Raw genomic sequence first — 14,706 nt, forward strand, 5'->3', positions numbered from 1 at the left:
CATTGTAATGTCTCATGTTTGGTTTATCTCCTTACAAACCAAACCATGGGGTTTGTTGAGGCAGTGGGGTATAGTGGAAAGACCATGGATTTTGAAGTCAGACTTGATTTTATCTTATGTTTATGTTTCTTTTTTTTTTTTTTTTTTGAGACAGAGTCTTGCTTTGTTGCCCAGGCTAGAGTGAGTGCCGTGGCGTCAGTCTAGCTCACAGCAACCTCAAACTCCTGGGCTTAAGCGATCCTCCTGCCTCAGCCTCCCTAGTAGCTGGGACTACAGGCATGTGCCACCATGCCCGGCTAATTTTTTTTTTTCTATATATATTTTAGTTGGCCAGATAATTTCTTTCTATTTTTAGTGGAGACGGGGTCTCGCTCTTGCTCAGGCTGGTCTCGAACTCCTGACCTTGAGCGATCCACCCGCCTCGGCCTCCCAGAGTGCTAGGATTACAGGCGTGAGCCACCGCGCCCGGCCTTACGTTTATGTTTCTGAAAGCTTGCTTGCTTTTGATTCACGCCCATCTTGTTAGCTGGCCAACTTGGTCAAATAATTTAACCTTTCTATTTATATTTCTTATTTACAAAGATGGGGATTCTAGAACACCTTTCCCTCAAGGTTGTTTTACATTTGAGATAAATTAATAAATATACAGGTTCTTAGCACAAAGTCATCAGCGGATGATAGTCTTCCTTCCCTTCCCATGCTCATAAAAGTGAACTTCCTAAAGTAACTCTTTGAATGTATTATAGTTTTAACTTTGGTCATTGGAATGCTCAGGAACACTAAGTTATTAAGCTATTGTCTCTCAGCTCCAATTCACCCTTTTTTTTTTTTTTTTTTTGAGACAGAGTCTCACTTTGTTGCCCAGGCTAGAGTGAGTGCCATGGCGTCATGCCTAGCTCACAGCAACCTCAAACTCCTGGGCTCACGCGATCCTCCTGTCTCAGCCTCCCGAGTAGCTGGGACTACAGGCACGCGCCACCATGCCCGGCTAATTTTTTCTATATATATTTTAGTTGTCCATATAATTTCTTTCTATTTTTAGTAGAGACGGGGTCTCGCTCTTGCTCAGGCTGGTCTCGAACTCCTGACCTTGAGCGATCCACCCGCCTCGGCCTCCCTGAGTGCTAGGATTACAGGCGTGAGCCACCGCGCCCAGCCCAATTCACCCTTTTGTATGCTCTGTGCTGCTGAGGCTGAGATGCTTCAAGCCCGTCTTCTCCTTTCGCAGCTGGCTCTCAAACAGGCTGTGTCAGTGGCGGCGTGGAGGGCAGGGGAGAGGTGAGGGACTTGCTCCTCCCTGTTTGCTCAGTGCTGTTGTCAGCGTTGCTAGCAAGGGCCCTTCACCTGGCAGCAGCACTTGGTTACAGTGTCTAGATTTTTTAGTCCTTCTAGAGCCCATCAGTAATTAAACCACGATCAGCCTGATAACCTGTAGCTGTTTCTTTTTAGCGCATGATAGAGGGTAGAGGAACAAAGGAGAGAGGTTGAAGCTCAGAGGAGGGCCCACTGGAGCTGGCACTTGGCCCTCCAGAGAGGGGGCACCGGACTGTGCAGCTGGCCCTGGATGTATAAGAAAAGCCGGGGACTGGAACCACCTGCCGCAGCCAGGTGAAGGGTCCTTGCTGGGGTGGAAAGTAGGAACTGTAAATAGAGTGGTCCCCCCTTATCTGCGGTTTTGCTTCCATGGTTTCAGTTACCTGCAGTCAACAGTGGTCCAAAAATATTAAATGGAAAATTCCAGAAATAAATGATTTATAAGTGCTGTCCTGCCCGTGACATGAGTCATTGCTTTGTTCAGTGGCTCCACGCTATAAATGCTACCCACCCGTTAGTCACTTAGTAGCCGTCTTGGTTATCAGATTGACTGTTGTGGTATTGGTATCCCAGTGCTTGTGTTCAAGTCACCCTTATTTTACTTAATAATGGCCCAAAGCACAAGAGTACTGATGTTAGTAATTTGGATACTCCAAAGAGAAGCCATAAAGTGCTTCCTTTAAGTGAAAAGGTGAAAATTCTTGACCTTAAGGAAGAAAAAATATCTTATGCTAAGGTGGCTAAGATCTACAGCAAGAATGAATCTTCTATCCATGAAATTGTGCAGAAGGAAAAAGAAATTCATGCTGGTTTTCCTGTTGTACCTCAGACTACAAAAGTTATGGCTACAGTGTGTGACAAGTACTTAGTTAAGATGGCAACGCATTACCTTGTGGGTGGAAGACACAGAAATGTGTTCCGATTGACAGCAAGCAGGCTCAGTACTATCTGAGGTTACAGGCATCCACTGGGGATCTTGAACTAATAGGGTAGGGGGGTCTACGTGTACAGGAAGAGCACCCCTCCTGCCTTGCAGTCCTCCAGAGACTCCAGGGGGAGTCTGTTAGGCAGACACTAACAGGAATCAGCTGGTAAAGGAGAAATGGGGGTTACAGGGCCCCAGCACCAGCGTCACAGGACATAGGAGGGTGAATTTAGAGCTGAGAAACAAATGACTGCAATACTGTAAGTCAAATCTCAGAAAATTTATCTCCCTTCAGGCTTCCAGCTTGTCTTCTTGCCCTATGCTGATGATAAGCGGAAGGTGCCCGTTACTGAAAAAGTCATAGCAAACCCAGAGCAGGTGGACAAGATGAAGGCGATTGTTCAGAAGCTCCGCTTCAAGTACAGGTGAGTACTGGGGTCAGTCTCAGGCTTTCTCCCGAGCTGACGGTCTTACTGGAAATTCGAGTTAGGCGTAGACCAAGAGAACATGACTTTCTTTAATCAGTCAGCTGATAGATTATTACTTGTTACTTACAGCTTTTTAAAAGCTATATAGAGAATGGAAGCTCTTATTATATTGGAGACTCTGGGATTGTGCTGGTGGACCTGTTGTGTTGTGCTTAGAAAGCAGATTAGTTGACTGAACAAGTTCAAGAAAGTAACAGTAAGGGGAAAATTCTTTTTTTTTTTTTTTTTTGAGACAGAGTCTCTCTCTGTTGCCCAGGCTAGAGTGAGTGCCATGGCGTCAGCCCAGCTCACAGCAACCTCAAACTCCTGAGCTCAAGGGATCCTCCTTTCTCAGCCTCCCGAGTAGCTGGGACTACAGGCATGCACCACCATGCCCGGCTAATTTTTTCTATATATATTTTTTAGCTGTCCGTATAATTTCTTTCTATTTTTTTAGTAGAGATGGGGTCTCGCTCTTGCTCAGGCTGGTCTCGAACTCCTGAGCTCAAACGATCCGCCCACCTCGGCCTCCCAGAGTGCTAGGATTACAGGCGTGAGCCACCGCGCCCGGCCTGGGAAATTTCTTAGTTTCGTTGGTTATGTGTGTTGTCACACGATGACAGAAAGTAAATAAATCTAATGTAAGCCAGGTACAGTTGCTCATCCCTATAGTCCCAGCCACTCAGGAGGCTGAGGCAGGAGGATTGCTTAAGCCCAGGAGTTCGAGACCAGCCTGGGTGATGTAGTGAAACCCATCTCAAAAGAAAAAAAATCTAACATAGGCTGGGCATGGTGACTCAAGCCTGTAACGTTAGCACTCTGGGAGGCCAAGGTGGGAGGATCGCTTGAGGTCAGGAGTTCGAGACTAGCCTGAGCAAGAACAAGACCCTGTCTCTACAAAAAATAGAAAAAAAAAAAAAAATTAGCCAGGCGTGGTGTCCATACCTATAGTCCCCACTGCTCCAGAGGCTGAGGCAGGAGGATTGCTTGAGGCTGAGAGTTTGAGGCTGCAGTGAGCTATGATGACACCACTGTATTCCAGCCTGGGTGACAGAGTGAGACTCTGTCTCAATAAAAAAAAAAAAATCCAATGTAAATTGTTACAAGCTTAAAAGAATGATTAAATAATTCAAGTCATTCCCTCTCATATACCATCTCTCAGAGCCTACATAATGTGATGCCAAACGTAATTTTTTTCACAAACTATCTTTTTATTTACTTTTTTGAGACAGGGTCTCTTTTAGTCACCTAGGCTGGAGTGCAGTGGCCTTATGATAGCTCACAGCAACCTCAAACTCCTGGGCTCAAGCAATCCTCCTGCCTTCATCTCCCTAGTAGCATGCTACCATGCCCGGCTTAGCCCACTTAAAATAAAATTTTTTTAAATTTATTTTATTTTTTTTTTTAGAGAAAAGGTCTCAAAATCTATTGCCCATACTTCTCCACTTCTTCGCAAAAAGAATAAAAGAAAAAAAAGAAAAGAAGAAAAAAAAAGAAAGAAAATCTATTGCCCAGGCTGGAGTGCAGTGGTGTGATCATAGTGCCCTGCAGCCTCAAACTTCTGGCCTTACGCTGTCCTCCCACCTCAGCCTCCCAAATAGCTGGAATTACAGGCATGAGCCACTATACTCAGCTCCCTTTATTAGAGTTTTTAGAGATGAGGTCTCACAATATTGCCCAGGCTGGCCATGAACTAACTACTGGGCTCAAGTGATCCTCCCGGCTGGGCGCCGGTGGCTCACGCCTGTAATCCTAGCACTCTGGGAGGCCGAGGCGGGTGGATTGCTCAAGGTCAGGAGTTCGTGACCAGCCTGAGCGAGACCCCGTCTCTACTAAAAATAGAAAGACATTACATGGACAACTAAAAATCTATATAGAAAAAAAAAAAAATTAGGGCCGGGCGCGGTGGCTCACGCCTGTAATCCTAGCACTCTGGGAGGCCGAGGTGGGCGGATCGTTTGAGCTCAGGAGTTCGAGACCAGCCTGAGCAAGAGCGAGACCCCATCTCTACTAAAAATAGAAAGAAATTATATGGACAGCTAAAAATATATATAAAAAAAAATTAGCCGGGCATGGTGGTGCATGCCTATAGTCCCAGCTACTCGGGAGGCTGAGACAGGAGGATCGCTTGAGTTCAGGAGTTTGAGGTTGCTGTGAGCTAGGCTAACGCCATGGCACTCACTCTAGCCTGGGCAACAGAGTGAGACTCTGTCTCAAAAAAAAAAAAGAAAAAGAAAAAAGAAAAAAAATTAGCCGGGCATGGTGGCGCATGCCTGTAGTCCCAGCTACTCGGGAGGCTGAGGCAGTAGGATTGCTTAAGCCGAGGAGTCTGAGGTTGCTGTGAGCTAAGCTGACACCACGGCACTCACTCTAGCCTGGGCAACAAAGTGAGACTCTGTCTCCAAAAAAAAAAAGTGATCCTCCCAAGTAGCTGGGACTATAGGTACAAGCCACCATGCCCAGCCCTTAGCCCATTTTAAAATAGGGTTATTAACTTTTTTGCCATTGAGTTGTAGGGGTTTTTCACATTCCATCTTTTGTCTCTAGGCCACTGCCCCACCTCTGGGCAAAATGATACCTTTCTCCCTCAAATATAACCTTCTGGTATACTCCTTTACTAGACAAACGGAAGCAAGAGTCTACCATGTGCCAGACACTGTTCCAGATACAATTCCAACATTATCTCATTTAGTCTTCATAACAACTCTGAAAGCTAGGTTTCCAGCCTGTCTTACAGATGAGGAAACTCAGGCTTAGAGGAGATGGAGCCAGGATTAAAACCCACAGCTGTCTCACCCTAGATCCATACTCTTTACACCCGCGATGCTGCTGCTGCGTGCAGGAAAAGGAAAGCACATTGGGGGTTCAGCATCGCCCTATCTCCCCCCACTCGCCTTTGTCTTTCCTCCGTACTGGCATGACCCAACCTCCTCTATTTCTGTCTCTGCCCACAGCTTCCAGTGACAGACAGATGGGCAGGTTTGCTTTTAAATGGACGTGGATCTCTAGTATCAGATAATAAACTGAAAACTGAAGAGAGAAAAACTGATTTGAGACATGATTCCCAACTGTTTTACTTGGGGTGTTTTCCTCAGCTAAACTTGGGGCATCTCAGCTGGACTTATTTTTTACATGTTTAAGTTGTTATGTTTAATTTTATGTTATTATTACTGTTTCAACAGAAGTGACAGCTTTGAGAACCCAGTGCTACAGCAGCACTTCAGGAACCTGGAGGCCTTGGCTTTGGATCTGATGGAGCCTGAACAAGCCGTCGATCTGACATGTAAGAAAATTGTGACTGAGTCAAGAAGTTCTTTTCATGAGGGGCCTTCTCATTGATTTTACTCTGAAGCAGTACGTGATGTATTTCCTAGCTCTCTCTAAAGACGTAACCTTTTTGTCCAGACCATCTCCGTTTGAGAAATTTTCTAGACCAGCTTAAACAGCCCGGGAACACATTTGGCTGGTTCTGCAGTGAGAGGAGGAGAGAGTGCCAGGCCTTTGAGACCTGCCCTGAATTAGGCCACCTTATGACATGTTGGTGAAAGTTTAAAAAATAATGTACAACATTAACTATGAGGGAAGGGCTGTAATTGTCCCAATTTTATAGAGAAGGTTGCCCTGAGTGATTTGCCCTAAATAGTAAGTGGTGGATCTATGTTGGAACCCATCGAATCCCACCTAGAGCCCTTGCTCTGAACCACTGTTCTTACTGCCTCTCCGTCAGACTCTGCATGCTCTGCCTGAGAAAAGCTACCTTGTTACCCAGCATCAAAGAGCTTTGTTTGGCCTCCCAGGCTGGGTTCTTTGACCTTGCTGCTAGACCTGCCTCTTGATTGTTATTCTCTTAAGTATTTCATAAGAAGAACACAGGAAGTTTAGTGATAGAAGTAAATATCCACTGGGAAACAGATTAGATTTAATGAAGATTCTTGTAGAGGCTAAAAAGATCAGAACAATTAGTTTGACCTGCTTACCTTCCAAGTTATTAATGATATCTCTCTCTCTTTTTTTTTTTTTGGTTGAGACAGTCTCACTCTGTTGCCCAGGCTAGAGTGCAGTGGCCTCATTGTAGCTCACAGCAACCTCAAACTCCTGGGCTCAAGCGATCCTCCTGCCTTAGCCTCCTGAGTAGCTCTGACTACAGGCACATGCCACCATGCTCTGCTAATCTTTTTCTATTTTTTGTAGAGATGGGGTCTTGCTCTTGGCTCAGGCTGGTTTTGAACTCCTGACCTCAAGTGATCCTCCCACCTTGGCTCCCAAGGTGCTAGAATCATAGAAGTGAGCCACCGTGCTTGGCTTATGATCTCTTTCATATTAGACAAAATAGCCCCAGCATCAAAAGCATAAGAGTTATTGGACCAGTGTTACTCTGTCTAGCTGGATCTGGAAGAAGAGAAACCCTTGTGTTGTCTCCTCTATGGACTTCGGGCAAATTAGTAAGTCAGTTGTCTAGTGCCTAGCAAGGTGGTTAAGGACACAGGTTTTGGAAATGACTGATGTGTTTGAAATCTCAGCTTTGCTACTTACTAAGTCCAGTGACTTGGGGAATATTACCTAATCTTTCTGAGACTTGGTTCGTTTTTGGTAAAATGGGAATGGTGATATTGTTCGTACAAGGTGTTAGGACAATAGAGGCGCTGACACTCAGGAAGTGCTCAGAGCACAGTTGTTCTCAGTCCACAGCTACTTTCCACTTCCAGGGCCTCAGCCTCTTACAGTCTGGCTTCCTGGCCCTGTGATTTCATGGAAAGTCCTGTTTTCTCTTACTATCTCTATTTTCAAAACAGCTTTTGGCTGCCTTAGTATTTCCTATAAACCTAAACAACCAGGTTTCCATCCTCAGCCCTCTCTTCTCTGCCTTTCTGCTGGCTTTCTCCTTCACTCCCACAGCCTCAGTAACCATCTCATGGCCCTGACCCCCAAGCCTGCATCTCCTGCCCTGTCCTTTCTTCTAGCCGCCTGGTTGGCATCTACCTAAGGACCTGGATGTCCTACTGCTCAGACATCTGACCCTTTGACTCTTTCCTCTTTTACATCCCTCACTCTCTTCTAATCAAATGCCTGTTTCCCTCTAACACAATGATACGGTTTTCTTTTAATAAATACTTATTGAAGACTAGAAAATCTTTTCCCACTTTCTTCTAGGTTTGCGACACCATAGTGTCTTTCTTGGTTTTCTCCTGTATCAGCGTAACTCTGAGACACCTTTTCTGGATCTCTTTCCTTTTCCCCTCTGCTAAACATGGGGGTCCTCTGGGGGACCCTGAGCCCCATCTTTCTCTGGCATTTCCCTGCTCCCTGGGTGCCCTCTCATCAGGTTACACTATGGTTCTCAAAGTGTGGTCCCTGGACTGGCAGCCTTGATGTCACCTGGGCACTTGTTAACAAATGCAAATTCTTGAGCCCTATCCCAAGCTGATTGAATTTGAAGCTCAGATTGGGGCCCAGCAACTTGTGTTTTAACAAGCCTTCCAGGTGATTCTGAGATTTTTGCCACTACCTTTATTTATTTATTTTGAGATAGAGTCTCACTCTGTTGCCGGGGCTAGAGTGCCGTGGCATCAGCCTAGCTCACAGCAACCTCAAACTCTTGGGCTCAAGCAATCCTTCTGCCTCAGCCTCCCGAGTAGCTGGGACTACAGGCATGCGCCACCAGGTCCGGCTAATTTTTTCTATATATTTTTAGTTTTCCAGATAATTTCTTTCTATTTTTTTAGTAGAGACAGGGTCTCGCTATTGCTCAGGCTGGTCTCGAACTCCTGACCTCGAGTGATCCTCCCGCCTCGGCCTCCCAGAGTGCTAGGATTGCAGGTGTGAGCCACCACGCCTGCCACTACCTTTTGCACATTGGTTCTCAACTTTGGATACAAAACAGAATCATCTGGGGGCTTTAAAAAATCTGGCCATTCAGGCCTCACTCCAGACAAATTAAATCTCTAGAGGTGGGGTTTGGGCCTTGGTACTTACTCCCCTGGTGATTCCCAGGTTGTGAGCCAGTGCTCTAGCAGAAGGCTCCTGCAGTCTGGAACGTGGGGCTTCTGACATTGCCTTGTCTAGGTAGACCAGGGGGCAGGATCTCCCCTCAGCGCTTTGCAAATGTGGTCACGAGAGACCCATTCTGTCACTATTGGCTGTGATGTGGCTTACATCAAAAGCTCTACAAACTGTAGAGCTGGAAGCTAACAAAGAAGGAAACTGAAATATTATCTTTCCTCTATAGCCTCCTTACCCTGTTGTGTTTGTCTTGGGGAATGCTCTGCCATCCCAACCAGTCATCTCCCTGCCCCCTCACATTCCATGCCAGTTCTGTCACTTGTCATGTTTATGGGGTCCCCCTCCCCATCTTCAGCAGGGTACTGTTGTATCTTAAGTTCATACTCCACACAGCTGTCAGGGGATCTTTCTGAATGCAAATTGATTTGTTGTTCCCCTGCTCAGAGCCCTTCAGTTTTTCCACTGTTGTTAGCATAAGGCCTAATTCCTTGGAAGACATCCAAGCTTCCGTGACTCGCCACGCCTGCCTTTCCTGCCTCCTGTGCCCTGCCCTCCGCGCACCCCACCTTCAAGTTGCATGTTACCTGCTGTTTCTCCCACATGCCCTCTCTTGCTTCTCATCTTTCCAGACTCTACTGCACAGTCTTTCCCGACCTCTCCCGTGTTCCAGTGTGCCCTGTATAGTCCCTTCTTTCATGGCTTGGTTTTACTCACCTCCTTGCTCTGTAAGCCCACTGTGGTCACAGATTCTTGTTTGAATTCCCAGAATCTAGCCCAGTATCTCCACTCTGCCACTTCCCAGCTGTTTGACCGCTCTGCTTTCCTCCTGTGTAAAATGGGGAGACAAATTTACCTACCATATAGATTGTTGGAAGGATTAAATAAAAATAATAAGTGTAAAGCATTTAGAACAGTGCCTGGCTGTAGTAAGTGTGACTACAGTAAATTTGTGACTCACCAGACCACTCTTTTGTGTTTTGATTTTCCAGTGCCCAAGATTGAAGCAATGAATAAAAGACTGGGCTCCCTGGTGGATGAGTTTAAGGAACTTGTCTACCCACCCGATTACAATCCTGAGAGGAAAGTTACCAAGCAGAAACAAGGTGAGGAGCTGAGTTCAGTGGATTATTTTATTTTAAGAGACAAGGTCTCTCTCTGTCACCTAGGCTGGAGTGGAGTGGCACTATCAGCTCACGGCAGCCTCGAATTTCTGGGCTCGAGCAATCCTCCAGCCTCAATCTCTTGAATAGCTGGGACTACAGGTGTGTGCCACCAAGCCCAGCTAACTTTTAAAAAATTTTTTGTAGAGATGGGGTCTCTCGATGTTGCCCAGGCTGGTCTCAAACTCCTGGCCTCAAGTGATCCTCCCATCAGTGGGTTATTTTTAAAAGTTGTCTTTATGGTCTTATCACAGAGGATAATGTCCTTTCAGAAATATCTATTCAAACATATGTATTTACATATACCAACATACATTATCTCAGCATAAACGAAACAGTATTCATTCTTTTCTAGTTTGCTATTTTGTTATTCAGCTACATATGGACAGTTATTTATATCAATTTAAGTATCTACCTCATTTTAAAAAGGCTGCAGAGCACTTCACTAGAGGGATGTACCCCAGTTTATTTGGCCAGACCTGCATCAATGGCTGTGCTACAGGGAGCATGAGCAACCATTGTTGACCGACAGGGTAAATTCTTACAGTGGAGTTGCTGGGTCAAGGTGTAGACATTTACAAATCTGGTAAGAATTGCCTCCCAAAATAGTGATACTTTTACCCCCTATCCAAAAAGCGGATAAATGTAAACCTGTACAAACCTGTACAGCATGTTACTGTACTGAATATTGTAGGCCTGGGTTTTAGATACTGTTTTTTAAAATTTCCACAAAAATGACATAGGGAAACTTATGTCCTGTTTTGATTTGCAGTTCTCCAGTTATGAGTGAGATGTAGTTTTACTGGACATTTTTTTCTTTTCCGTGTACTACCTGTTACTAGTCTTAACCATTTTTAGTCCATTTTACTGGACCGGTCCTTTCTCTTACCGATGGACACCAAGTTCTTTACCATTATGCTCACACTTCAGGACAGCACGTGCATGCTTACCATTTTAGAACAATTCTGGCTTTGGCTGAAATCTTTCTGGCTGTCTTTGGTCACGTAAAGCCACATTTGGGCCGTGCTGAGGAAACGTTGCTGTGAGAGGTTAGGTTGGTGGCCAAGTTGCTTTCTCCTTTCTGCATCAGAAGGGATGGCTGTAGTGCCCTGGCAAACTGCTCTAAGACCTCTGCACAGTCTACACTTAAGTGAAGCTGCCTATTTCAAGCTGTCTTTGCCATGTTGTTCTAGGTAGGCGTCACAGCTTTATGGAAAATGATTAACTGCAGCCCAGATCATCCGATCATAAGAGGGCCCCCAGGCTGCGTAGCTGGGATGCCACTAGTAGCATTTCCAATCACTTCCTCCTGACCTCTTCCCCCAGATGGTGAAGGTTCTGGAAGCAAAAGGCCCAAGATGGAGTTTTCTGAAGAGGAGCTGAAGGCCCACGTCAGCAAGGGCACGCTGGGCAAGTTGACCGTGCCAGTGCTAAGGGAGGCCTGCAGGGTGTATGGGCTAAAGGGTGGGGTGAAGAAGCAGGAGCTGCTGGATGTACTCACCAAGCACTTCCAGAACTGACCAGAGACCATACATCCAGCCATCCTTCCACACTGCAGCCAGGCTGCCTGGTTTTGTTCTTCTTAGCAAGTTAAAAAATGTTTCTCCTGAGCTAGAAGGAGTCTCCCTGACAGAAGCCAAGGGACTTTACATTTGAGACTTTCTGTTGCCATGGAGGACACGTAGTCCTCCCACTTTGCTGTGCCTTATGTTACTGCCAAATAAAAAGCCCTAACTTTCTACCATACATTTTTTTTTTTTTTGGAGACAGAGTCTCACTCTGTTGCCCAGGCTAGAGTGCTGTGGCATCAGCTTAGCTCACAGCAACCTCAAAGTCCTGGGTTCAAGCCATCCTCCTACCTCAGCCTCCCTAGTAGCTGAGACTACAGGTGTGTACCACGACACCCAGCTAATTTTTCCATTTTTAGTAGAGATGGGGTCTCGTTCGTGCTCAGTCTGGTCTTGAACTCCTGACCTCAAGCAACCCTCCTGCCTTGGCTTGCCAGAGTGCTAGGATTATAGACGTGAGCCACTGCACCTGGTTCTATACATTATTCTGTAGTGTGAAGGAGAAGGGTTTGTCTGCCTTGCATCCAAAGCTCACTGGCCATTGGCTATTAGCATCATTTTCTCATTGGGAACACACCATCACAATGGAAACAAAACGTACCAGTGGGGGTGGGCGAGTGTGTGACAATTAAGGACAGGTGAACATAACTTCAGGAATGACAAACCTAGTAGGATTCTCCCTGTCCTTTGGCCTCCTATCTACTTTCCTTTAAACATGTGTCATGTTAAGGTCTAAAAATCAGATTTCAGAAGCAATAAGATTCTCCAAAATAAAATTTTATTTGTTTGTTTTAATTGTGTGTTTTTTTTGAGATGGAGTCTCACTCTGTTGCCCAGGCTAGAGTGCCGTGGCGTCAGCCTAGCTCACAGGAACCTCAAACTCCTGGGCTTAAGAAATCTTTCTGCCTTCGCCTCCCGAGTAGCTGGGACTATAGGCATGTGCCACCATGCTCGGCTAATTTTTTTTCTATAGATATTTTTAGCTGTCCAGATCATTTCTTTCTGTTTTTAGTAGAAACGGGGTCTCACTTTTGCTCAGGCTGGTCTCTAACTCCTGACCTCGAGCGATCCTCCCACCTCGGCCTCTCAGAGTGCTAGGATTACAGGCGTGAGCCACCGGGCCCGGCCTGTTTGTCTATTTTAGAGACAAGGTCTCCTTGTTGCCCAGGTTGGAGTGCAATGGTGCAGTCATAGCTCACTGTAACCTTGAACTCCTGGGCTCAAGTGATCCATCTCAGCCTCTTCAATATCTGAGGCTAAAGGTGTGCACCACCACGCCCAGCTGATTTTTAAATTTTCTGTAGAGACAGGGCTCACTATATTGCCTGGGCTGGTCTTGAACTCCTAGCATCAAGTGGTTCTCCCACCTCTGCCTCCCAAAGTGCTAGCATGTGCCACTGTGCCCGGCCCCAAATAAATCATTTATAAAAATTTTGCAACCAACTGCTTAGGTAGCTGGATAGGAATGATTAGATTTCCTCCTTGCTTCCATGTCTGGGCTCAGGTTATGCATTCTACATTTTTGGAGCATCTACGCGCTAGAGCACCACACAAATTCCTGCCACCTAATAATAATTGGAAAACAATCTCAGATATTAGTTATGTTCAAGTTAAAAAAAAAAAAAAAGACTGTTACAGAGCTAGGAGGAAAAGGAAACATCCTAAAGTGATTTTTGAATTAAGATTAGAATGAGGAGAAAGCCAGTATAGTCAAAGCATGCCGAGTGCAAAGGATTTGAGAAGGAAGGGGGTCTGGAGTGTTAAAGAAACAAAATATGGAACACTCAGCAAAGATGGAACTTCCAGGCCCTAGTTTCCATTTAGATGGAGGCTGGCTTTCTGGAGCTCCCCTTTCTCCTAAATTATTTCAGTCTTTTGGATTATAATTATAAAAGTACATACACAAGAAATAAAGTACAGTCATATGTCACTAAACGGGGATACATCCTGAAAAATGTGCTGCTAGGCATTCTGCCATCATGTAAACATCACACAGGGTACCTAAATAGTTTAGCCTACCACATACCCAGGCTATATGGTATAGCCTATTGCTCCTCGGCTACAAACCTGTACAGCATGTTACTGACGGAATATTGTAGGCCACTGTAATACGTATTTGTGTATCTAAACATAAAAAAGCTACAGTAAAAACACCATAGCACCATAATATACATCATCGGTTGCTGATTGAAATGTTATGAACATGTGACTGTATGAACTAGAAAGCAAGCATTACCTGAAACTCCACCTCCAAAAATAAATATGAAATTGCTTTAGGGGTCAACACTGGAGTGAGGTAGAGAAATGGCTAGCCCAGTAGGCATAGAACTGGTTGGTTCCCAGGCTCCCCCAAGTTGCTTCCTGCTGGCCCAAGGTGGCCAAGAGGAAATCTATCCTAATTTGCTCATTCTTTGCCCAGTTATTTGCACCTTGGAAGATTTCTCAAGCTGAGGTATTAGGCTCTCATGGGACTTAGCCTTAGATATAAAAAGTAAAAGAGGTAGGTGAGGCGACAGTAGCCTCAGTCACCAATACCAATCCTGCATGTGCCAAGGGCTATCAGGAACCCTAATTCTGCAATAGTGGCTCTCAACTGGGGTGATTTTACCTCCAGGGAACCTTTGGGGGTGCGTTGCTACTGCCACCTAGTGAGTAGAGGCTGCTAAAAATCCTAGCACAGGGCAGCCCTGTACAAATTAACCAGCCCAAAATGTCAATAGTGCCAAGGTGGAGAAAGCCTGTTCTAAAGTGATAGCAACACTCCAGTGATTGAGTCTGTACAAGATATTGTAAACTGCCAAACCAGAAACTACTTGGTAGGAGGTGATGGCTTTTCCACAGCGTCTTGGTGAAAAGAGTTTAAGCAGCTATAACCACGCTAATAATGCTAATCATTTCTTCATTCAAATATCAGCTAAGATATCCACTAAGCTAAATATTAGCTTAATATCCATTAAGAATCAGGCACGGCCGGGCGTGGTGGCTCACGCCTGTAATCCTAGTACTCTGGGAGGCTGAGGCGGGCGGATCGTTTGAGCTCAGGAGTTCGAGACCAGCCTGAGCAAGAGTGAGACCCCGTCTCTACTAAAAATAGAAAGAAATGATCTGGACAGCTGAAAAAATATATATATATAAAATTAGCCAGGCATGGTGGCGCATGCCTATAGTCCCAGCTACTCGGGAGGCTGAGGCAGGAGGATTGCTTAAGCCCAGGAGTTTGAGGTTGCTGTGAGCTTGACGCCACAGCACTCTAGCCCGGGCAACAGAGTGAG

General features: G+C 45.5%; 1 protein-coding gene across 4 annotated transcripts in view; it reads left to right on the top strand.

Moving 5' to 3' along the window:
- Positions 1 to 12,178, top strand: part of XRCC6 (X-ray repair cross complementing 6) — a 27,970-nt gene extending 15,792 nt beyond the window's left edge. For all 4 annotated transcript variants that reach the window (XM_069491712.1, XM_069491714.1, XM_069491715.1 and 1 more), the window contains 4 exons: positions 2,535 to 2,664; positions 5,889 to 5,989; positions 9,696 to 9,809; positions 11,193 to 12,178. In XM_069491712.1, coding sequence (XP_069347813.1) covers positions 2,535 to 2,664; positions 5,889 to 5,989; positions 9,696 to 9,809; positions 11,193 to 11,386 — 539 coding nt within the window. In that variant the 3' untranslated portion in view covers positions 11,387 to 12,178. The remainder of the gene's footprint in view (positions 1 to 2,534; positions 2,665 to 5,888; positions 5,990 to 9,695; positions 9,810 to 11,192) is intronic.
- Positions 12,179 to 14,706: the final 2,528 nt, after the last annotated feature.

This window comes from Eulemur rufifrons, chromosome 16 (assembly GCF_041146395.1).
Source record: "Eulemur rufifrons isolate Redbay chromosome 16, OSU_ERuf_1, whole genome shotgun sequence".
NCBI classification, from domain to species: domain Eukaryota; kingdom Metazoa; phylum Chordata; class Mammalia; order Primates; family Lemuridae; genus Eulemur; species Eulemur rufifrons.